Raw genomic sequence first — 24,864 nt, 5'->3', positions numbered from 1 at the left:
TATTAGACAACATATCCTGTGTACATTTGGTTGTTTTGAAATTGTAAGCCCACACATTGGTCTAGAAATTTGATTCTGTGGTAGAGCTTTTTTCCAACACTGAGCGTATGATTTTTTTCCTCGGAGTGGAACATGACTGCAGTGGTTTGTGGGTTGATTTGAGTCACTCAGGAAACTTGACCTGCTGGAATCCATCACTGTGCAGATCAGTAATGTTACCCATTGGTCACATATGTAACGATCTCATTCTTTGTTCATTACTCTTTTGAAGCATTATTAGGATAAATTAGTTCCCCCAGTTTCAAGATTAGCTGTCACAGAGCAGTCACAACTCCGCTGAGGTTTTAAGTAGCTGCTTGCTTGGTAGTAGCATGCTTTAAAGGTTCCAATCAGGTTATGAATTGCCCACTGTCCTTTGGGGTTCCCCCTCCATCGCTAAACTCAAAGTCCGTACCCTCTTGCCCTCAGTAACTTATGCACCGGTCTCCCAGTCCTCATATGAATATGACTTTTCAGCTGGCAGGTTGCAGTCTGTCTACTACTTCATAACATGCAAATGTCCTTAATCTCATGCATGTCTGTTCAGCAGCAATTTCCTTCGGCTTTTGACATAGCTGAGTAAACCATTTATTGCCATCTGTGCCACATCTCTATGAATACTGATGAACTTCCAGGTCTCTGAATACAGTCAAGTCTTTCTCTCTAGCCATTTGCTATTAAAAGTGAGCAAGCTTTGAATATTGAAATAAAGATTTTTGTTGCTTTTTGATGTCATTTACTAATTCTCTTTATGAACTCTGCTAGTGTTGTTTTGATTCATTGCTGCTAATTTGTTTTATTTTCCAGTGGTGTTGTGGAGTATGATGCTGAAGGATTTACCAAGCTCACATTATTATTAATATGGAAGGACTTCTGCTTTTTAGTTCATAGTAAGTAAGATTTCTTTTAAACAGCAATCTCACATGTGATTGGGAGATTTTGGATTAATATGGTGAGCTTTAGCAGTTAATCATCAACACAAGAGATTCTGCAGATGCTTGAAGTCCAGAGTAACACATGCAAAATGCTGGAGGAACTCAGCAGGTCAGGAAGCATCCATGGAAATGAATAAACAATCAACATTTCAGGCTGAGGCCCTTCATCAGGACTGGAAGGAAGGGGGAAGAAGGCAGAATAAGAAGCTGGGAGGGAGGAGAAGGAATACAAGATAGAATGTGATAGGTGATGCCAGGTAGGTGGGAAGGGGGATGATGTAAGAAACTGGGGGTGGGGGTGATAGGTAGAGCTGGGATCAATCAGAGGAGAGAGTTGGGGTGTGCAGGGAAGGTAGCGTAGGAGGAAGATGAAGATTCCTAGGACTGAAGAAGTGATGGGGATGTTCTCATCCATTTCCCAGACATCTGCCCTCACCCCATCTTCCTGCCACTTTATCAAGGATAGAGTTCCTCTTTTTCTTACCTACCACCCCATGACCATCTGCATGTAGCGCATCATTCTCTGCATCTCCCACCATGTTTAATGGGATCCTACCACCAAAACGCATATTTACCTCCTCCTCATTCTCCACTTTCCGCAGGGAATGCTTCCTCCATGATTCCCTTGTCCATTCATCCGTACCCACTAATCTCCCTCTTGGTACTTAACCTTGCAGGAAGAAGAAGTGTTGTCCATTCACCTCCTCCTCATCTCTGTTCAGGGCTTCAAACAGTCCTTCCAGGTGAGGTAACATTTCACCTGCGAATCCGTTGGGGTCATCTACCATATCTAGTTCTCCCGATACAGCCTTGGTGAGACTCGATTGGTGACCACTTTGTCAAGCACCTTTGTGCCATCTGCAAAAAACATCATTTTAATTCTAATCTCTATTACTATTCTGACGTGTTAGTCCATGGCCTCATCTTCTGCCACGATGAGGACACTCTCAGGTTGGAGGAGGAACATCTCATGTTCCACTTGGATAACCTATAACCTGATGGCATGAACATTAATTTCTCTAACTTCCAGTAATTCACCTCCCTCACCCCCACTTCCCTCTTCTTCCATTCCCCATTCTGTCTCTCCTCTTACCTGTTCTGTTCTGCTCACATGCTTGTCACCTCCCCCTTCCCTTTCTCCCATGGTCCACTCTCCTTTCTTATCAGATTCCTTCTCCAGCCTTTACTTTTTCTACCTATCACCTCCCAACTTCTTTTTCACTCCCCCTCCCCCACCCGCCTGGCTTCAACTATCACCTTCTAGTTTGTACTCCTTCCTTTCCCCCCGCCTTCTTATTCGGGCTTCTTCCCCCTTCTTTTCCAGACCTGATGAAGGATTTCAGCCTAAAGAAGTTGATTGTTCATTCATTTCCATAGATGCTGCCTGACCTCCTGAGCTCCTCCAGCACTTTGTGTGTGTTACTCAGGTTTTGGCAGTTCATGCCAAAGAATTCAAAATTCTTTTCACCTTTGTTACATTATATTTTCTTTAATAGGAGTACTTGCATTGGTCATTATTTACTTATTGCAAAATACCTGGAAATTTTTGTCAATTATAACTTGAATAGATATCTATTAGCCCACAATGGAAAAGATTACATGGTTACATTTGACTAGCAGCATGGAAAACAAATGCTGCAGATGCCATGATGTAAAACAAAAATACAAATGCTGGAAGAATTCAGTCAGTCAAGCAGCATCTATGGAGCAGAGACCTGTCAACGTCTCGGCTCAGTGACTCTTCCTCAGAACACAGCAGCATGTTAAATTCTAACAGAAGCTGGAGGAGCAATTCAGGGGATGGTCATTTGAAATTTTCCTTCATTGTTTTAGTTTGTTAGTTATCTGAATGCTTTAAGCATACTAATGATGTGTCACTGCATAGTCTTTAATAGATTTCTCATTTTACTCAATTTGGAACAGCAAGAAATTAGTAGAACAGTTTGTTATTTAGCATTTCTGTTCTAATGTGCTCTTTAGATCATAGAACAATTACAACACCACACGGGCTCTTCGACTCACAATTTTGTGCTGACGCTTTAACCTACACTAAGGTCAACCTTACTTTTCCCTCCTACGTGGCCTTCCATTTTTCTTTCTTCTATATGCCCATCAAGGGGTCTGTTAATAACCCTCATGTATCGCCTCTACCATCATTCCTGGCAATGTGTTCCATGCACCTACCACTTTCTTTGTAAAAGAAGCATACCTCTGACACAAGAGTCTTGGTACCTGTGATTGCAATCAAAATTTGCATTGTTCTGCTTTTAGGAATTGGTACTTATCAATGTTAGCAGGAGACAGCAAATATTTTCATTGCTGTACAAGCCAAAATACAAGTCATGCAGTGACACAATTTAATTATGTAGGAGCTGCCAATGATATAGCATTACATTTTGTCTGTCTTGTGCTTACTAGTTCTGTTCATCTACTTTCCTGTGCTGCTAGTACTTCAAAGAAAACAGATATGCTTCTTTAGCCCATTTTATCTGGGTAGTTAAGATAATCTGGGTTATAGATTTTTCATATATTGTGTTCGGTAATGCTTCAGAGTAGTTAGAATCTACTTGAGAGAAAGATCAAGAGAGATTCATTTGTGTTAAGCTAAGAATTCCAACGACCCACCCCCCCCCCCCGCCCCACCCAACACACAATCTCAGTTGAACAAGACTGGAATGGTGTTTGCTATTACTGTGTTATTCAAGTCACTAAGATAGTAATGTGCTGAATGTTTGGGTTTCTCAACCTATCTGTATAGGGCAAATTAATGGTGGACTTTTTTCTAATAAATCTGAAAATTTCCAAATACTGTTATGCAAATAAAACCTACAAATCTTCTCAAATTTTGGTCCTGTTGCTCCAAAACTAGGTGCAACTAAAAATAACCGATTTGATTCAGAAAGTAATAAACAGTATGATGCTTCCTGTAGTATCCCTCAATCCAGATATGCAATCATTTTGTCACTTTGACTGGTTTTCCTTGGTCTGTTCTGCAAAACATTTACCATTCTCAAATTCCTTTCCTAACTCTTAACATATCTTCCTGTGTTTAAATTTTCTTTCTTATATTTATGAACCTCACAATCCATTTAATTCAAAGCTCGTTACTAAATTGATACTGCTCCATCACCCTCTTCCGGAACCTGTGAGCTGTGACCACATAAAATATGTTGCAAGCAGTGTTAGTAGAGATCGATAATATTGAGAGCCAATGACCATAAGATCGTTTAATTACAGCAAAGTATTACCCTGCAGCTGGATTGAGCTCATTTACCCAATTCAAACGTGGCATCCCATGTGAGCTATCTCCAGTTGCTCAAAACTTAATAATGTTCCTACAGATTTAGACTGAAGAGAAATAAAAATTAAGCGAAATTTTTAGGGTGAGATAAAGTGTGCCCGGTGTTTCTTAATTTAAATCTATCTGGTGTGGCAGGGGGAGGAGGAGTGTTGCAATAAACAGATATTTTGAGAATCCTGAATGATGCAAACTTATAAAATCTAACGAGTTATTGTAAACCTTCAAAAATCTCTTATTTTTCAGTTTTTGTGTAGGACCTTTTTTCAAGCCATTTCCCAAACCCTTTCCAAATGTATCAGGGTACTACAGATTGTAATGTAGGAAAGCTGGCAGTCAGTTCAACATGGTGTCATATGGCCAGTTAGAGCAAAATGATGTTAACCCAGCAGTCTCGGGATTTGAGTGGTGCTGAGTGGTAGATACATCAGATTATTGGATGTTATTCCCAAATTGATACCCTCAAAGAAATTTTAATTCACTTCTTTTTACATGTTATAGAATAGTAAAATAAAGTTTCCAGCAGATCTGCTAAATTTAAATGGAGCATAGGAACCAGGGCCTTGTGAGTTTCAGGAGAGTACAGGAAACAGAATCAGGTGAATTTCAAGAGAACACAAGAAACTGGTGCCCTGGTGAGTTTAAAAGTAGCATGGAAACCTGGGGCTTGCACAGTTAAAGGGATCTGGGAGCCAGGACCCCAGTGTGTTAAAGGTGGCAAATGAATTGGCTGTTGAGCCATCAGGATTTCCCAATACAGTAGTTAGATGGTGAATTATTGGAGTTTTACTGTATTCAATTCCAGTAATTTTAACTGTTGGATAAATAGAACATTAGAAATAGCTCAGTATGCCACTCCAGAATGGTTTCATGTGATCTTTTGTGATCAATTTGGAGAGCAGATGGTGCATTGATTTACTATGAAAGACAGCACAATGTAGTATTTGCCCAGTACTGTACTAAAGTGTCAAAAGTATCTGCCTCAATTTTTAAGCTCATATTTCTGTAGTGAACCTCCTACCTATTATTTTTGGCATAAGAGTACTAACAACTGAGCCACAGCTAACAACAGCTGTATGAGTGTCAGCTGGGAGAGAAAATCTGCAGATGCTGGAAATCCAAGCTATACACACAAAATGCTGGAGGAGCTCAGCAGGCCAGGCAGCATCTATGAAAAAAGTACAGTCAACATTTAGGGTTGAAACCCTTCAGCGGGACTGGAGAAAAAAAGCTGAGGAGGAGATTTGAAAGGTGGGGGAGGGGAGATAAGTGAGGTGAAATTTGGAGAGGGAGGGGTGAAGCAGAGAGCTAGGAAGTTGATTGGTGAAAGAGATAGAAGGCCATGGAAGAAAGACAAAGTGGGGGGAGGAGCACCAGAGGGAGGCAGTAGGTGGGCAAGGAGATAACATGAGAGAGGGACAAGGGCATGGGAAATGGTGAAGGGAGGGAGAGAGGCATTACTGGAAGCTTCGGAAATTGATGTTCTTGCCATCAGGTTGGAAACTACCCAAACGAGATATAAGGTGTTGTTCCTCCAACCTAAGGATGGCCTTATCGCGACAGTGGAGGAGGTCATGGATGAACATATCGGAATGGGAATGGGAGTGGAATTAAATTGGGTGGCCACTGGGAGATCCCGCTTGTTCTGGCGGACGGAGTGTAGATGCTCGATGAAGCGGCCTCCCAATCTACATCAGGTCTCACTGATATACAGGAGGCCACACCAGGAGCACCGAACACAGTAGATGACCCTAACAGACTCACAGGTGAAGTGTCACCTCACCTGGAAGGACTGTTTGGGGCCCTGATTGGTAGTGAGGGAGGAGGTGTAGGGGCAAGGATAAGTGCCAGGAGTGAGATCAGTGGGATGGGACAAAGGGACAAGGGAGTCACGTAGGGAGCAATCCTTGAGGAAAGCAGAAAAGGGGGAGGGAAAGATGGGGGTGGTCGAAGTTTCAGAGAATTATGTGCTGGATGCGGAAATTTGGACGCAATCACTTGAGTATGTTTTTGATCATTCTGATACAGGCAGAAATTTAGTATTTGTGTTTTTATATGTGATTGCTGAAAATTCATTGCTTGGAAGCTTTGATCAGAGAGTTTCCTAGTAGTGCCAAGTTGCCTGCATACCTTTTTTGTCTGCCCACTAAGTCTGCACTTACTTTGAGTGGCACTCCAAGCAGCCAGTTCAACAGTGCTGGTTCCGTTCTGGTCAGTGGTTTCAGCTCATATGGTATCGTGTGGTCGTGTTAAATAGCTTGAATGTTCCCAAAAACATTAAAAAATTTCAAAGCTTGTTAAAAATTCTTTTAGTAGTATGATTAATGTGTATGTAAATTGCTTTTAAATGTTTTAAGTTTTACATTTCAGTAAACTCAGTTAATTCAAAAAAATGTGAACTATGTGAAGCATTCACTTATAGACGTTCCTGCCCATGGAAAAGAGTGAAGCCACTGAACCTGTACCATATTTAATCTGGCACAGGTTTAGTGGGTAGCTTCTTGTCTGACTGCTGGGAAATTCCAGAGGTTGGCACTCTGCTGTTGGATTCCATGAGGAGTCCAATGTCCGGGTGGAGTTGGGAAGTGGCCAGTGAGCAACCCTCAGGAAGTTTGTGATTTCTCCATTACGCACGCTTATGCAAAAGTCCTAAACTTTCTAAAATCCATGAAGGGAAATGCCAGTATTTTCATGAAAATTTCTGTCGTTTTCTTGGGAAATTCTGGCCTGTTATAAAATAGTAGATCTTATGTAAAGACTTAAGGTTTGCTTTCAGTGATACTTTTTTTTAACCTGGAAAGCTGGTACAATCATGAAAAGAGACAGATTGGAATATTTTTAATTTGTAGACTAAGATTAAAGTTTTCAAGAATTAGTGTTTTTTTTGGAGAAAAGTTTTGTCTCCTTGAAAAGATGTTGTGTGATGTGGGATACTCAGAAAGGGAGAGAGAAAGTCTTAGGAATCAAAAGATGTGACTAGGACTATTGTGGCTAAAAAGAAAATTATTTTGCTTTAGAAAGACCCTTCCTGACCAGAATATCCGAAATGCATTACTGCCAATGAAATACTTCCAGCTTTTGCTTTTCAGTCTGTGGGAGGAGATTCAAGTCCCATCCCAGAAATTTAAGCACAAGGTCCAGGCTGATTCCCTTGTGGCCTGCTGGATAAAAGTGCTTCTGTCAGAGCTACTTTTGTCCGGAGTATTAAACCAATACTGCGTCTGTACCAAGGGAATGGTACACTACTGAAAGCACAGTCAATATTCTTGGCATGAAAAAGCTACTCAGCCCCTCCTGTCTTGCCAGTCAAAAAAGTGCTGTCCAGACTATTTCTACTTTCTAGCTTTCAGTCTGTAGCTATACAGATCATAGCTCTTCAAGTGTTTAAATGTGACGAGGACTCTGTCTCCACCTTCATTTTAATGCATTGAGTTCTAAGATCTTGCCGCTCTCTGGGTGAAAAAAAATGCTTCACCATCTCCTTGCTATCCTTCTGCCAATTACTTTCTCTTTTACCTCTTTGCTAATGAATATAGTACTTCCTACATACTGTATCTAGGTGCTCCTTACACATCATATTTCAATCTCCTCTCTCATTTCTTCCAAAGAAATAGACCATAGCTTATCCAGTCTTTCCTCTTAGTGAATATTTATTGTCCCAGCAATCCTTGTAAATTGGCCGTCATGGTAGCATAGCAGTTAGCACAACATCATTGCAGCTGGGGTATCAGAGTTCAGAGTTCAATCCCCACAGCCTCTCCCCATGGAATGCGTGGGTTTTCTCCAGGTGCTCCGGTTTCCTCCCACAGTTCAAAGACGTACCAGTTAATAGGTTAATTGATCATTGCAAATTGTCCCATGATTAAGTTAGGGTTAAATCAGAGGCTGTCAGGGGTTGCTGGGTGGCACAACTTGTAGGGCCAGAAGGGCCTATTCCACGCTGTATCATTAAATAAAAATAAATAAAATCTATCCCATGCCCCCTCAGGTATAATTGCATCTTTGCTATTGTATAAAAAGCAATGTTTCGATGACCAAATAATAAATTTTAGTAATGTAATTGAGGATAAATACTGAAAAGGTTAGCCCCATCTTAACTCAAATAGTTTTAAACAGCATTTTAGATTGACCTTTAAGTACAGATATGGTCACAGTTCATTGTCCTGTGTAAAGTAGCATATCCAATACTGCCATTCTGTCTCAGTATTGGCGTGGATAATCAGCCTATATTTTTGGTCTCAAGTTTCTGGGCCTTGAAAACTATATACTAAACCACAGGAGGTACTAATTGAGTGAAAGCAAGCAAAAAGCAGAATTAACTCAGGAGAGAGAGAGAGGAAAAACAAGTTCCTGTTTCACTGTTGTAGATTTCAAAGTGTTTTTGTATGTATTTCATCATGCTCCAAAGTACAAATATTACCAAGCAAAAAGGAAAGACTGCCGTCTCCTCACAGCACACATCCATATTTATCTTTGACACCTTGACCCAGGCATGTGTAATTACAAAAAAAAGTTACAGTATCAAACTCAGCCTGAAACCAAACCCACCTTAAATCTACCCACTTACCTTTCACGATAGACTGGATGAGAAAATAATCATTTGCAGGAGGTGTCTCTCAAAGGTGTAACCCCAACCATTGAGATTACTGAGACATGCAAATTCTGGCAGCTGAAGGGAGGAGAGGAATGCTGCAGGGCAGAAACTGCTTCTGAATCAGGAGGAATTATGCTTTCCTCAAACCCCCCCAGCCTGTTTTTTAACACTTTGTTGGAAGTTGCTCCTTCCACATCACATCACTTGACTCTTTCCTTATTCACCAAATCTCTCTCTCTGTAATCTCTAAACCTGTCTCACAATCAGCATCATTTAATCTTGTCCCCAATCTATTCCCATCCCCCCTCTGTTGTTGATGACCCAAATGTCATGCAAGACTACACCTTTTCTGCCCTAACCATAAAATGCTAATCTCATTTTTGACATCTTCTGTAACATTCCATACCCATCGATTAAGCTGCCTTCAAGGCAAGAGTCCTCTTTAATGATGATGGGGAAGGGGGTGGGGGGACAATGTACAACATACCAGCCAGAAATCCTTAATGCTAGCATTTGCACCATTAATGGTCAGGGCCTCTGCTTAAATTGGATATAGTTGCATTAAACTCAGCTGCACAGGTTTGGAAGCATTTAAAAAAAAAAATTAATTAACATTTGTTAAATTCCATTAACTTTATATCAGACAGGTGATGTTTGGAAATGGTCCAATATTGATGATTAGAAATGATGCTGCAGTTCATAGCAAAAATGAAGAATTATGCAAGCAGATTTCCTGCTTTTCTATTGATACCATTTTTTGGGAATTTCCTTTATCATTTTTTTTTGTCTTTGTAATTAATAGCTTTGAAATCCATAGTCATTTGCCTAGGTATGACAATGTGAGATACTCAGCTTTGTGCACTTCAAATGATTTGCCAAAACAACTGGTGAAAGTACATGCAGATAGTGCCATAGCAAGAAAACAGGGCAATGGCAGAAGAACTAAGGACGGAGCTTAATTAAAGGGGGTACATTCATTGTGAATAATGTATACAAAGAAATTGTGAACAATGCATAGAAAGTTAGGGAAGAAATTGGAAAGTAAAGTAAAATTTTAAGATTCTTTAGAGAATGTCCACAAACAATTCAAAACAAAATTCATCATAAGACAATTTTCAGTATAAATATCTAAGACAGGGTTAGTTCATATCCATTGCACAGCAACTTTATGACATTTAATGCATGTCCTTGGTTGACATCAAAATGACATTTTCATAAATACTGGATATAATATTTAATAATAACATGCACTATTATTTTTTCTAATCATTTCAGTATATGGATATTGCTGGAATTGCCCTTGAAAAAGGTGGCAATGAACTGTCACCTTGAACCATTGTGATCCTTTGGTTGCTGAAAAATTTAAAAACAGTATGGATGCTTGGAATTTGAAAATAATAGTTGAAAATACTAGAAGTGCTCAACAGGTCCCATTGTATCGTAGGTGTAAACAGCATGAATCCTCAGTGTAAATATCACCAATAATTTGACCTGGTGCAAGCACAATAATGCTATGGCCAAGAAAGCAAACCAGCGCCTCTACTTCCTCAGAAGGCTAAGAAAATTTGACACATCCCCATTGACCTTCATCAATTTTTATCAATGCACCACAGAAAGCAACCTATCAGAAGTATTACAGCTTGGTATGGCAACAGTTTTGCCCTGACCACAAGTAATCACAGAGAATTGTGGACACAGCTCAGTCCATCATGAAAAACATTGACTCTATCTACACTTCCCATTGCCAACATAATCAAAGTCTCCTCCAATTCCATTCATTCTATCTTTTGCCCCTTCCATTGGGCAGAAGATGCAAAAGCTTCAAAACATGCACCAACAGGCTCCAGGACAGTTCAAAGTTCAAAGTAAAAATTATTGTCAAGAGTACATACATGTCACCACATAAAACCCTGAGATTCTTCTTCTGCGGGCATACTTAGCAAATCTATAGAATGGTAACTAGTCTGGAAACATCTGGAACTGTTAACTGTAAACAACTGTGCAAATGCAGATATAAATATCAATAAATAACGAGCATGAAATAACAATATAATGTACTATTAAAACCAATGAAGCTATCACCTTTTGTTCAAGAGCCTAATGGTTGAGGGTTAGTAGCTGTTCTTGAACCTGGTGGTGTGAATCCTGAGGCATCTGTACTTTCTACCCACAGACAACAGCAATAAAAGAGCATGGCCTGAGTGATGAGGATCTTTGATGATGGATGCTGCTTTGCTACAGCAACATTTCATGTAGATATGCTCTGTGGTTGGGAGGGTTTTACCCGTGTTGTACTGGGCCAAATCCACTACCTTATGTAGGATTTTCAGTTCAAAGGCATTGTGTGTTCCCATACCATGCCATAATGCAGCCAATCAGCACACTTTCCACCACACATCTCTAGAAGTTTGTGAAAGATTTTAATGAAATGCCGAACCTCTGCAGACTTCTTCACAATATTTATATGATTGGTCTAAGACAGGTCCTCTGAGATAGTGAGACCCAGGGATTGTCCCCATGTTAGATTCCTGAACAGACCCTTTTGTGCAAAAAAAATTGAACTCTATCTTCCAATCTAGCTTCTCATTTTCATCTTGTCTTCTTGCACTGCACTTTCTCTATAGCTGTAACAGCGTATTCTGCATTCTGTTAGTGCTTTTCCCTTTATAATTCCTCATCTTTAATAACGGATTTACTTCTGCTCTGACTGTCTCGAATTTCGGGCATGTTGTTGGTGTCTTCCACAGTGAAGACTGCCGCAAAATAGATATTGAGTTTGTCCACAATTTTTCCCCAAACACACCCCCCCACCCATTACTACCTCTACTGTGTCATTTCCCAGCAGTCCAATGTCCACTCTTGCCTCTCTTTTAATATATTTGAAAAAAAAAATTTGGTATCCTGTTTTATCTTACAGGCCAGCTTACCTTCATATTCATCTTTTCTCTTTTTAGTTGCCTTCTGTTGGTTTTTAAAAGCTTCCTCTGTTCCCACTACTGGTTTAAGATGGCACTACTGCATATGGGCGACATTCAACTAAATACTCTATGAATAGCACTTTTTATATGGAAATTCTGTAAAACGATCACTGTAAACAATGAAGAGGCAAGTGAACGCGAGACTAATCCAAGGGGTGCAATCCAGAGCAGGAGGGAGGTCGATATGTGTTACAGGAGAAGGTGGAGTTAGAATCGGAGATGTAGTTGGAATGAGTGGAGTGGAGAAAAGCTGCAGTGGAGCTGTTCAGGAGCCTGTCCAGCTAAACCAGGATCAAGGTTTTAATCCATCTAAGTGCTGCGCTGATTTGGAAAGGTCAAGCACGGAATGGAAGCAGCCCAGAGCATATCGATGCAGCTGCGCTGGAGTTCAGGCATGAGTTCGGGGTTGACCTGGTGCTTGAATAATTTAAACACTGAGCCAGATGGACTGAAAAGGCAAGATTGCGGGACTGGAGGCAAGAGTCGACCCAGCTCTGCTCCACAACATTTTTCTCCGCTCTCCCTGGCACTGATGCTGTGTCATGCCCCAGCTGTTCCAGGCTTAGTGTCTGCGAGCTTTACGACGATTTGCCCGTGTAATGGACTGAGATTAAAATTATGGGCCTACTTGTCCCAGCTTCAGGTTTATGGATTCAATTTCATTCTGAATGCTGATGCTTGCTTTATTGTTTGCATCATCTGATTTGATTTGTTTTTCTCTTTCCCTGCGCATTGGGTGTTGGTCTTAATTGGATTCTTTACAGGTTTCTTGTTTTGTGACTGCTTGTTAAGCAGAAGAATCTCAAGGTTGTATAATAAATACAGAACATTGACAATAAAACGCACCTTGAACTTCAATTTTTTTCCTTCTTGTATGCCCTCTCTTTTGCTTTTATGGTGTCTTTGTTTTCTCGTTGCCTCATCCTCCCTTTAGAATACTACTTCTTTAGGATGAATCTATCCTGCGCTTTCCAAATTACTCTCAGAACCTCCAGCCATTTGTCTATACCAGCATCCCTGCTGGTGTCCCCTTCAATCCAACCTTGGCCAGCTCCTCTCTCATGCCTCTGAAGTTACTTTTACTCAGTTGTGATACTGATATATCCAATGTTAGCTTCTCCTTCACAAACTGCAGACTGAATTCTGTATTATGATCACTGCCTCCTAAGGAATTCTTTATGTTAAGCCACATGATTAAATATGGTTCATTACACAACACACAATTCAGAATTGCCTGTTCCTTAGTGGACTTGACCATAAGCTGTTCTAAAAAGCCATATCAGAGGCATTATACAAATTCCTTCTCTTGGGGTCCAACGCCTTTCTGATTTTCCCAATCTTTACATATTGAAATATCCATTAACATCGTAACATTGCCCTTTTTGCATGCCTTTAAAATCTCCCATTGTAATTTGTACCCCACATTCGAACCACTGTTTGGAGGTCTGTATATAACTCCAATCAGTCTTTTAACTGTACTCACAAAGATTTTACATCTTCTGATCCTATGTCACTTCTTTTTAAGGGTTGTCATCTTTTACTGACAAAGCCACCCTACTCTTTCTCCCCATCTGTCTGTCCTTTCAATACAATGTGTATCCTGTATGTTAAACTTCCAGCAGTGATCTTCTTTCAACCACAATTCAGTAATGCCCAAAGTGTCATACCTGCCAATTTCAAACTGCACTACACTACTGTATTTCGTATACTGCATTCATTCAGATTTAACACTTTCAGTCCTGTATTCACCACCTTTTTCAATTTTGTCTCTAGGTTACCTGAAGTTAAATTCTTAGTGCTTTTTAAACATTTTCTCTTATTCTTTATTTTGGAGACTTCTGTAACCTCTCCTGCACACTCCTTTGCTTTTAATTTTACAAGCTGTTAAATCTACTCCCCCCCCCCAACACTATTTAGTTTAAAGCCATATTCATAACCCTAGTTATGTATTTCTCGAGGACCAAGGTCTGGTCCCAGCATGGTTCAGGTGGAGCCTGTACTCCTTCTCCAATATGACTGCCATGTCCCATGAATTCCATGGATGAACCAAGACCAGGAGATTTGTAGACTGTTGAGGGTTAAATCTGTAGAATTCTGGACCAGTGATCCAGGGCTCTACAGAAACTCCAGGTTCAACCTATGGATATTTTGTTTTATAAGCATAAAAACAATTGCAGTTGAAGTTAGAGATGGAGTCAGATGCACATCAGCTCTGGCAGGGTTTGCAAGCCATTATTTCCTACAAGGCAAAATCTAACATCATGTGTGATGCTTCACTTCCAGGCCTTTTATGCATGCTTTGAAGATGAAAGTAAAACTACACCTGTGCAAATCCCTGCAGTATCTGGTGACCCTATAATCTCTATCTCAGAGGTTGACATCAGAACATCTTTTATGAGGGTGAACCCTTGCAAGGTGACAGGCCTTGATGGTGTTTCTGGTAGGCCACTGAAAACCTGTGCCAACAAATTAGTGGGTATGTTCAAGGACATTTTGAATCTCTCACTGCAGCAGTTGGAGGTTCCCACCTGCTTCAAAAGGGTGTCAATCATACTAGTGCCGTAGAAGATCAGGCTGAGCTGCCTCAACGACCATCACCCAGTTGCACTCACATCTACTGTGATAAAGTGCTTTGTGAAGTTGATCATGGCCAGAATCACCGCTTGCCTTTACAAGGATCTGGACTCGCTGCGATTTGTCTATTGCCACAATAGGTCTATAGCAGATGCAATCTCACTGGATTGCCACTCGGCCTTGGATCATCTGGACAATAGCAATACCTACATTAGGCTGCTGTTTATTGATTACAGCTTGGCATTTAAAACTACCATATGCTCAGTACTAATCAGCCAACTCCAAGACCTGGTCCTTTGTACCTCCCTCTGCAACTGGATCCTTGACTTACTCATCGGAGTCAATGCAGATTGAAAATAACATCTCCTCACTGATAATCAACACTGGAGCACTTAAGGATGTGTGCTTAGCCCACTGCTCTACTTTCTCTCCACCCATGACTGTGTGGCTAGGCACAGTTCAAATACCATCTATAAATTTGCTGATAACATAATTATTTTTGGCAGAATTCTAGTTGGTGACAAGGAGGCATACAGGATTGAGATAGAACAGCTAGTTGAGTGGTGTCGCAACAACAACTTTGTATTCAACATCAGTAAGATTTAATTCTGGACCAGGAAGGAGAAGTCGAGTGACCACACACCAGTCCTCACTGGAGATCACCAATGGAAAGGGTGAGCTGTTTCACATTCCTGAGTATCAACATCTCTGAAGATCTACCCTGTGCTCAACATATTAATGCAATTACAAAGAAGGCATGATAGTGACTATCATCAGTTAAGAATTTGAGGAGACTTGGTATGTCACTGAAGACTCCCGCAAATTTATACAGATATACCATGCAGAGCATTTTAACTGGTTGCATCACTGTCTGGTATGGAGGGGGTCTCTGCGCAGAATTAGAAAAAGCTGCAGGAAGTTACAAACTCTGCCAGCTCCATCGTGGGCTCTAGCCCCCATAGCATCAAGGAAATCTTCAAACGATGATGCTTCAGAAAGGCGGCATCCCCATCAACCAGCACATGCCTCCTTCTTGCTGCCATCAAGGTACAGTAGCCTGAAGGCACATACTCACTGCTTTAGGAACAGCTTCTTCCCCACCACCATCAGATTTATGAATAGACAATGAGCCCATGCACATTAGCTTATTACCGTAGATGTCGGATTATAAGCCACTACTTTTTTCCCACATTTTAAACAGCTTTGAACACTGCGGCCTTTACTACGGTGCGGCTAATGCATGATTTTTTTTCATGCCGCCAAAAACATTTTGCCTCGTAACAGTAGACCAATAAAATTGATGAGTAGTTCACAGAGGTCCAATGAAATTGTACGATAAATCAAGCGCACTTTCACAATTAAATTATTGTAAATCAGTCATTTGTACTCACCCTCATCAACATGGAAAACACTCGAAGAAAAGCATTGTGCTGCCTTTATGGCAGTTATTTAGTTTATAATATTTTTGCTTAGTAATTCATTTTCTAGTTAAAGTTAGAAGTGTTTTAACTATATTTGTTTTCTGTACTACATCGCGGGATGCTATGACGTCACACCCGGTTTCGCCGCGTCTTGTGGGAAAAATACCGGTTTGCGATAAACGGGAAGGAGGGGGGCGAGCGCATTACGCGAGCGGCATTAGATCTGAGCGAACACTGCTTTTAAGTTAAAGGCGATCAATAACTTTTCCTGGTAGGCTGCAGTATATATATTTTTTACCAGTCGTTAGGAGATATTGGAATGTTGTTCAGTAAAAAAGTATTCGCAACGTATATTTAAAAGTAGCCGCGTTACAGGCACGGTTCGAAAAAAAGCATTTGCAATATGTATTTGTTTATGTTACCATATGGATTTAATTAAAAGTTAAAAAATCCTCACGTGTAATATCTTTCTGTGTAAATATCTCATATTACAACGTGGGACACCTGCGGCCGAAAATCCGGTGCGGCCTGTACAAGTACAAAATTGATTTTCTTTCTAAAATTAGAGCCAGCGGCTTTTAATCAGGTGCGCTCTGTAGTGCGAAATCTACGGTAGTTTGATTTATTTTTATTTGTTCTCTTTTTGCACAACTTATTGAACACACACCACCAATCTTTGAGCCATGCACTTACCTCTCTGATCTGATTAACTCTGTGCCAGTTTGCATGTGGCTCAGGTAACAATCCAGAGATTATTACCTTTTTAGTTTTGCCTTTTAATTTAGTTCATAGTTGCTTAAATTCCCTCAGCAGAACCTTTTTCCTTGTTCTTCCTACATCGTACTATTCACATGGATTTGACAACCAGATGAGATGTCCAAAACCCAGACACCAGGGAGACAACACAACCTTGTGCACAGTAGTGTTAGAAATGCCACATACAAAAAACTGAAAATGCTTGGCTATCATCAGGTTCACGTCTCAATAATGCATAAACGTTTGGAAGAAAATCATCATGTTCTCTTAATTCCTTGCTCAGAAATCAAATCAAATCAAGTTTAATTATCATTCAAACCATAGATACCGCTGAACGAGACTGTGTTCCTCTGGGGCCAAGGAGCCCCAAAAATGCAGCTTAGTAACAAGCTTAAACAAGCTTTCCTATTTTCCATCAGATTTTCTTCATCTCTCCTAAATTGTTGTTTAAAGTAAAAGTTAGCACCTTGTCTAAACTCTGACAAGCTTCTTCCCAGCCAAACCTAATCTATCCTCACCTGCTTCCATGGGAAATATTAGTTTGGAGCAGGATGTCTCCCCATTAAGCCTTTCTCATTCCTAAGTGCCATAGTGTATTACCTCTAGCACTGTCCCCATTGAGATCATCTTGTACTTCTAAGGTTTGACTTGCTTCTTAGTGATGAACACACCAGTGGCCCAGTGACTACAAGCTTCTCGAGTAACTGCTGATGGGACCATGCATGCCCTCTTTTAAAGCACAATACTATGTTCAAACCACCATAGTACTCTTTCTAATGCATGTCAGCTCAATTTCATGAATTACTGCAGAGTATTGATACTGTTGAGTATTTTCTGAACAAGACTAGTGGATGATAAGAAGGTAAAATTATTTTTCTAGGTATTCCTACTGAGCAAAGCATGATTAAGAACAGGTTACTACATTCATTCTTGTAGTCATGACTCATCCACCATTTTTTCACTGATCCACAACAGAAATGATACAATCTTTATTTCCAACTGAATGTTTCATCGTGATTAATGGCAACCAGCTCCCTCCCCCATTCCAAACTTTATGACAATTTTTTTTCTTTTTAACTGCAGTTGATTTGCCCCTATATTTTCCACGGGATCAACCCACTTTGACCTTCCAGTCAGTGTACCATTTTACCAGCAGTGGACAACTCTACCAACAGATACAAAAATCTTACCCTTACAGTCCACGCTGGGATGGCAATGAGATGGCCAAGAGAGCAAAGTAAGTATCTTTACAGATTTAATAGCTTCAATTTGTACTGCTACAGGAGTTGTACATGTTACTACTTGCAGATTGTGTAACATGGTTTTATTTTCCATATTTCTCCGCTGCTGTTATAATTTATCACTTTCCCATCTCAAATTCTGAACATTAGTTATCCGATCTCCGAAATGAAACAATTGGGGAAAGCAAACAGGAGGGCACTTCTTTCGTGTGGAACTCACTGTTTGTACGTGAAAGTTAACTATTTTTCATCTACATTCAGGAAGCAGATGGAGTTCCTGGGTACTAAGAGGCAGGTTTAAAAACCTCTTTTGTAAGAGTTAATCAATAGCTTATGGTTGACTAGTGAACCATTCCAGTGTACTTGAGCAATGTATTGAATATTACCTTGTATTTCTATTATTATCTCTTGGAGACCATACATAGTAATATTGTTGCAGTGGGGTCATGCATTTAAGTACAGCTTTTTAATCTTTTTATTCTCTGTATGCTTTGAATATAATTTTGTCTTATAATTTTTCTCACTTTTGTATTGTACATTCTTCTTTCAGCATTTTATAAGGAAATGAAAATCCTTTTTAAAACAATATTTTGTACTTTGCATTAGTTACTGTTAACCATACAGGATTTTTAATTGTCATCTAGGTCATCCAGTTTTACACATGTACAGTGGCATGCAAAAGTTTGGGCACCCCTGCTCAAAATTTCTGTTAACTGTGAATAGTTAAGTGTGTAGAAGATGAACTGATCTCCAAAAGTCTTAAAGTTAAAGATGAAACATTCTTTTCAACATTTTAAGCAAAATTAGTGTATTGTTACTGTTTTGTACAATTTTAGAGTGAAAAAAAGGAAGGGAGCACCATGCAAAAGTTTAGGCACCCCAAGAGATTTGAGCTCTCATATAATTGTTACCAAGGTCTCAGACCTTAATTAGCTTGTTAGGGCTATGGCTTGTTCACAGTCATCGTTAGGAAAGGCCAGGTGATGCAAATTTCAAAGCTTTATAAATACCCCTGACTCCTCAAATCTTGTCCCAACAATCAGCAGCCATGGGCTCCTCTAAGCAGCTGCCTAGCACTCTGAAAATTAAAATAAATGATGCCCACAAAGCAGGAGAAGGCTATAAGAAGATAGCAAAGTGTTTTTAGGTAGCCATTTCCTCAGTTTGTAATGTAATTAAGAAATGGCAGTTAACAGGAACGGTGGAGGTCGAGTTGAGTTCTGGAAGACTTAGAAAACTTTCTAAGAACTGCTCGTAGGATTGCTAGAAAGGCAATCAAAACCTCCATTTGACTGCAAAAGACCTTCAGGAAAATTTAGCTGACTCTGGAGTGATGGTGCACTGTTCTACTGTGTACACCTGCACAAATATGACCTTCATGGAAGATTCATCAGAAGAAGCATCAGAAGTTTGCAAAGGAACATCTAAACAAGCCTGATGCATTTTGGAAACAAGTCATGTGGACCGATGAAATTAAAATAGAACTTTTTTGCCGCAATGAGCAAAGGTATGTTTGGAGAAAAAAGGGTGCAGAATTTCATGAAAAGAACACCTCTCCAACTGCTAAGCACAAGGATGGATCGATTATGCTTTGGGCTTGTGTTGCAGCTAGTGGCATGGGGAATATTTCACTGGAAGGGGGAAGAATGAATTCAGTTAAATACCAGCAAATTCTGGAATCAAACATCAGAGTGTAAAAAAGCTGAAGCTGAAAAGAGGATGGCTTCTACAACAGGATAATGATCCTAAACACACCTCAAAATCCACAATCGACTACCTCAAGAGGCACAAGCTGAAGGTTTTGCCATGGCCCTCACAGTCCCCCGACCTAAACATCACCTAAAAATCTGAGGATAGACCTCAAAAGAGCAGTGCATGCAATATGGCCCAAGAATCTCACAGAACTAGAAGCCTCTTGCAAGGAAGAATGGGCAAAAATCCCCCAAACGAGAACTGAAAAACTCTTAGCTGGCTACAAAAAGTGATTGCAAGCTGTGATACTTGCCAAAGGGTGTTACTAAGTACTGACCATGCAGGGTGCCCAAACTTTTGCTTCGGGCCCTTTTCCTTTTCTGTTATTTTGAAACTGTAAAAGATTGAAATAAGAAAGTAATCTTTTTTGTCATCTTTAACTTTATGGCTTTTGGAAATCAGGTCATCTTTTACTCGCTTAGCTATTCACAGTAACAGAAATTTTGACTAGGGGTGCCCAAACTTTTGCATGCCACTGTATCTAATTGTGACTTACTGAGAGCTAGTAAACTCAAAATGGCAGCTGATCTTAGCATTAAGTAAGTTGCATTAGTTTCCAATTTTATATAAAATGATCGTTGTGTTACAATTAGATGCTAACCTTGATGGGAAGGAGGATTTTTTATTTTAAATGTTGATAATGAATAGGGTGGAATAGATAATAAATAATGTAGAAATTGCCCAGACATTGTCCCTATAAACCAGATTTCTTTTTGTCATTTATAAAACATCTTCTGATTTGGTGATTTTCTGAAATGATAGTTGGTATTAATTGGCATTAGAATATTCTGAGTGATCCATAGTCATCTGAGGTACAAGAATTAAATAATTAAATCAACAGGCAGTGTATGTGTTAAGTCTTTAACCATAAGTACCATGTTAAGTAAAATTCACCAATCAAATTATTGTTGCTTTGAATAGAAAGCAGAAAATAAACTTAAGGTCTGAAATGCATTTGGATTCCAAACTTTGTGTGTGCCCAAAGTGATTGCCTATTTGAGGAAGGAGCTGTATCACTGCACTCAGTTTGCCCTACATTTATGTAAGATGTATTTTTAATGTGACAAAAACCATAACAATCATTTCATACATTTGAGTGGTGGAGCATCCTGATGTTTATCTGGATATAATTAAATGAGGTTTTATCAATATAACGGTTCTTTATAGTTGCAACTAAATAGTTGTTGTATTATCTAACATTAGCACATTCTGAGTGATCCATAATTCTTTGAGGCACAATAATGAAATCAGCAAACAGTGTAGCTTCTTCCAATAACTATGCTAAAAATATTCAGCAGGTCAGTAGCATCTGAAAGAGAGAATATCTCTGGATCCACAAATGCTGCTCAACTCGCTGAGTATTTGCAGAATTTTCTGATTTAATATTGTATTAAATCAACGTGGAAGTAGACTAAAACCTGGTTCCAAATGAATCATTTTACTGTTTGTTTAATCGACATTATTACTTAACATAAATTTATCTTGTATTTTCTGTACAATAATATCTTTTTCATAAGTTTTCTGCCATTGTCTATGGCATTGAATTTGAGTAGAAGTAAAATTTAAATGTATCACTTCCATTTAATTTGATAAAGTTTTTCTCTGTTATCCCAAACAATGTGAAAGGATGAGCAGGATATTTCTTTAGAAATTGCCCCTCCATGAATAGCGAAGCCTACAAGATGGCAGGAAGTGAGATTCAGTGATTGATATATGTGCTTATATTCATTGCCATCTGTTTATCTCTCTTCACAATCTGGAATGTGGGAAAGGAGTGTACTGATTATATGGGTATTTTTGTTTTTGTTTTCTATCTCCCCTTGCATTTTATCTTACCTAAAATGAACTTTTGTATAGCTTTTGTCAGAGTCACTTTTGAATTGCATGCTGTAAAATGTGTGCTCCAGGACATTTTATTCCTATTCCGTGCTTGCTATGTAATTTAGTGGCTAGGAATCTGCAGTTTAAAATTGTTCTTTCAATATTTTTTAACTGAAATTCGGTGTGAATACATGGAATTTTTTTGTAACATTATTGCTAAGAGGTTTGTCTTCTCCAGGCAGTTATATTAACCTGTCTTGACATCTTGTATCCTGGAGGATTAACATACTAGGGTTATATAATGGTGTGCAAAACCATCAGAATGTTAGATTTGATCTTTCACTGTCGTGTTGGTGATCAGGCAAGATAAAAGACAAACAGTGAATCCGCCCCTGCATATTTTCCTACAGATGGTTACGGAATAACATTCTCTAGCGCGGTGGCACTGATGCCAATCATCAATGAAGTGGTTTCAACAGCTGGTGATGGCACCTATCAAAAACTCCATCCCTGCCACACTGAACATTCACCAATAAGCTTACTGACAGAACTGTTCTAGGGCTAATGCCATATCATCTGTCATAAAACTGGCCCTGGCACACCTAGAAAGCAAAGACACATCAGAATGCTGTTTCTGGATTTCAGTTCACCATTCAACCCTATAATTCCATAGTAGGTGGACGAACTCCTACTCCTCGACCTAAATCCATAACTGTGCAAATGGGTTTTGGACTTCCTATCCAGCAGGCCTCAGATGGTCAATAAATATATTTGCATATTTCCCTCCCCATCATCCTCAACGCCTGTACTCCCGAGGGCTGAGTGCTGAGCCCACTATTGTACAGTCTACTCACACAGGACTACATAGCCAAACCCCCAGGTAATCATATTGTCAGGTGTGCCGATGACATGATAGTGTTGGGGCTCATCACCAACAACAATAAGGTAGCCTACAGAGAAAGGTGGAAGAGCTAGAGGCTTTGTGCTAAGCAAGTAACATCTTCCTCAAAGTTAACATTGTTAACAACTTTATTACTCACACCCCTCTTTACTTTGACGGCACAGCAGTGGAAACTGCGAGCAGTTTCAGACTCCTGGGAGTGCACATCTTGCACAACTTCTCATGGTCCCAGAACATGTCCTACACAATCATGAAAACTCACCAACTCCTCTACTTTTTGAGTAGGCTTTAAAGAGCTGGGCTATGCATATCAATATAATGACCTTCTACAGATGTGCAGTAAAGAACATCCTAACAAGATTCATCAATGCATGGTATAAAAATTACACTATGATGGGCAGGAAGGCGTACAGCGGGTAACCAAAACTGCCCAATGCATCACTGGCACCAGCCTACCCTCCATCAAAGACATATACAGAAAGGTGCCAGAAAAAAGGCCAGCAATATTATGAAGAATCCCATCCATCCCTGCTCTTGGACTGTTCGTCCCATTCCCATCAAGGAGAAGGCTAAGCAACATCCACACCAAGAGCATCAGACTCAAAATGAGTTGCTTTCCCCACTGAGCAACATCTCCACTCACTACCCCACCCCACAACCACTGCTTCATCACTTCCTCTCAAAGGCACCTTAAGTACAAATACTTCTATCCCTAGCGTCACTTTATGTAGAATGCTGTGTAAAAGGCACATATTTATAGCTTGGGTTCCTAATAGTCTTGCACGGTTATTTATTTGTCAATGTGGTGTAAAGAACGAGTTTATAAATCTGGCAGGAGCAAAGGATGTTGAGAATGGCGATGGTGGAGCGCCTTGGGAGGGGTGAGGGACAGGTGGCAGAGAAGGAGAGCCAGGGGCAGGTGCACGGATGCAGACCCACCCAGCCCTGAGACTCCGGGCAAGGTTATTTGATTCCTTACAATTGCTTTATTGATCAGTACAGAATATTTCTCTGATGTGTCCCACTCCCTTCCCACTCTCAATTATTCCTCCTTTACACTCGTGTACTGAAATGACATTAAACATCTTGAATTTAAAGGTGGAATATTATTTGGTGTAAAAGGACAATGGTGAAAAAATACACATTTGCATTTTTAAAGTTTAATTTTTTTAGACTTTAAAAAATTTTGAAGTTTTAAAGAAAATTTTAAAGTTTTGGGAAAATCCATTTTGCATACTTAAGTCATCAAAAAGTTTATTGTTCTTCCTACTTCCTTGTGTTGTTAATTTTTAACCACTGCTTCCATTGTTTTTTGTTCATTAGGGCTTACTTCAAAACCTATGTTCCTCAGTTCCAGGAGGCAGCTTTCGCTAATGGGAAGTTATAGTTGACATCTGGTTGCAGAAGAAAGCCAATCGAACAGTTGCATTTGTTTATTTTAGGACGTCATTTGGATTTTATTCAATCTTCCTCGAATGCTCAAGTGTAACTGTAAGAACGTTGATTTCCACTTGGCTGCAGATCATTGGCGTGCCTATACTATATCCTATACACAAAAAGGTCTCTTACGTTGTTCAGCCAGTTAAAGTCTGTATTACTTACAACATAAAATGTTTCAAGTTGATGAGAAAAAATGTTCCAAGATACAATAAATGCTCATTGAAAAGTTTGAATGATGTATGATGCTGTGAAAATTAAAATGTAGAAAATGCAACTGCCTTCTCATTTTATCACTACCCCACACTCTGATTCCTGATTCCTCCACCCTCTTAGAACAGTACAGCACAGAAACAGGCCCATCAGCCCATAAACTGATAATGAAATGCCTAACTATACTAATTACACCTACTTACACAATGTCCATTTCCCTACATTCTCTGCATATTCATATACCGAAGAGCCTCTCACGTTGCCTGCTCCACCAATTCAGGCAGCACATTCTAAGCACCCACTGTTCTCTGTGGGTGAAATTATTTGCCCTATTCATCCCCTATGAACCTGTCCCCTCTCACCTTAAATGCATGTCCTCTAGTATTAGATAGTTTGACCCTGTACAAAGATACTGGCTGACTATCTGTGCCTCTCATAATCTTACAAACCTCTGTCAGGCCTCTCCTTGGCCTCCATTGCTCCAGAGAAACAACCCAAGCCCCTCCTTCTAGCTCATGCCCTCTAATCCTTGCAGCATCCTCCCTCATCCCTTGATATGCATTTTGATATGTGGTTCTACATCAAAGTGTGGCTTGAATTTTGATCTCAATACAGTGAAGATTGTTATGGTAAGAAATTAACATTAAGCAATCCCAGCTCAGCTACTGTATGAAATATACTTTGCACTGTGCCTTGTTCTGTACATTGGTGGGTCAGATCAGGTAAGAATGTGTTTTTAAAGAAAGCTTTAAATTTTCTCTCCCTACGCCAGATGCTTTTAAGCAATCTGACTAAATTCCCTGTCCAGCTCCAGTTTGCTACTTGTCAGCACTTTTATCTCTACCTAAATGTCTACATTAAGAAGTAGATTTCAGACGTTTGATCTTTTCCAAGTTCCATCTGG

The 24,864-nt window shown here is 39.8% G+C and overlaps 1 protein-coding gene across 1 annotated transcript in view; it reads left to right on the top strand.

Annotated features, from left to right (window-relative positions):
- babam2 (BRISC and BRCA1 A complex member 2) overlaps nt 1-24,024 on the top strand; it is a 189,150-nt gene extending 165,126 nt beyond the window's left edge. Inside the window, exons 10-12 of the mRNA XM_073056025.1 lie at nt 847-929; nt 17,679-17,832; nt 23,634-24,024. Of these exons, the coding sequence (XP_072912126.1) occupies nt 847-929; nt 17,679-17,832; nt 23,634-23,697 (301 nt within the window). The 3' untranslated portion in view covers nt 23,698-24,024. The remainder of the gene's footprint in view (nt 1-846; nt 930-17,678; nt 17,833-23,633) is intronic.
- The last annotated feature ends 840 nt before the right edge of the window (nt 24,025-24,864 follow it).

This window comes from Hemitrygon akajei, chromosome 9, assembly GCF_048418815.1.
Source record: "Hemitrygon akajei chromosome 9, sHemAka1.3, whole genome shotgun sequence".
NCBI lineage: Eukaryota > Metazoa > Chordata > Chondrichthyes > Myliobatiformes > Dasyatidae > Hemitrygon > Hemitrygon akajei.
Note: the sequence above shows the minus strand (reverse complement) of the source record. Positions and strands in the feature narration are given on the sequence as shown.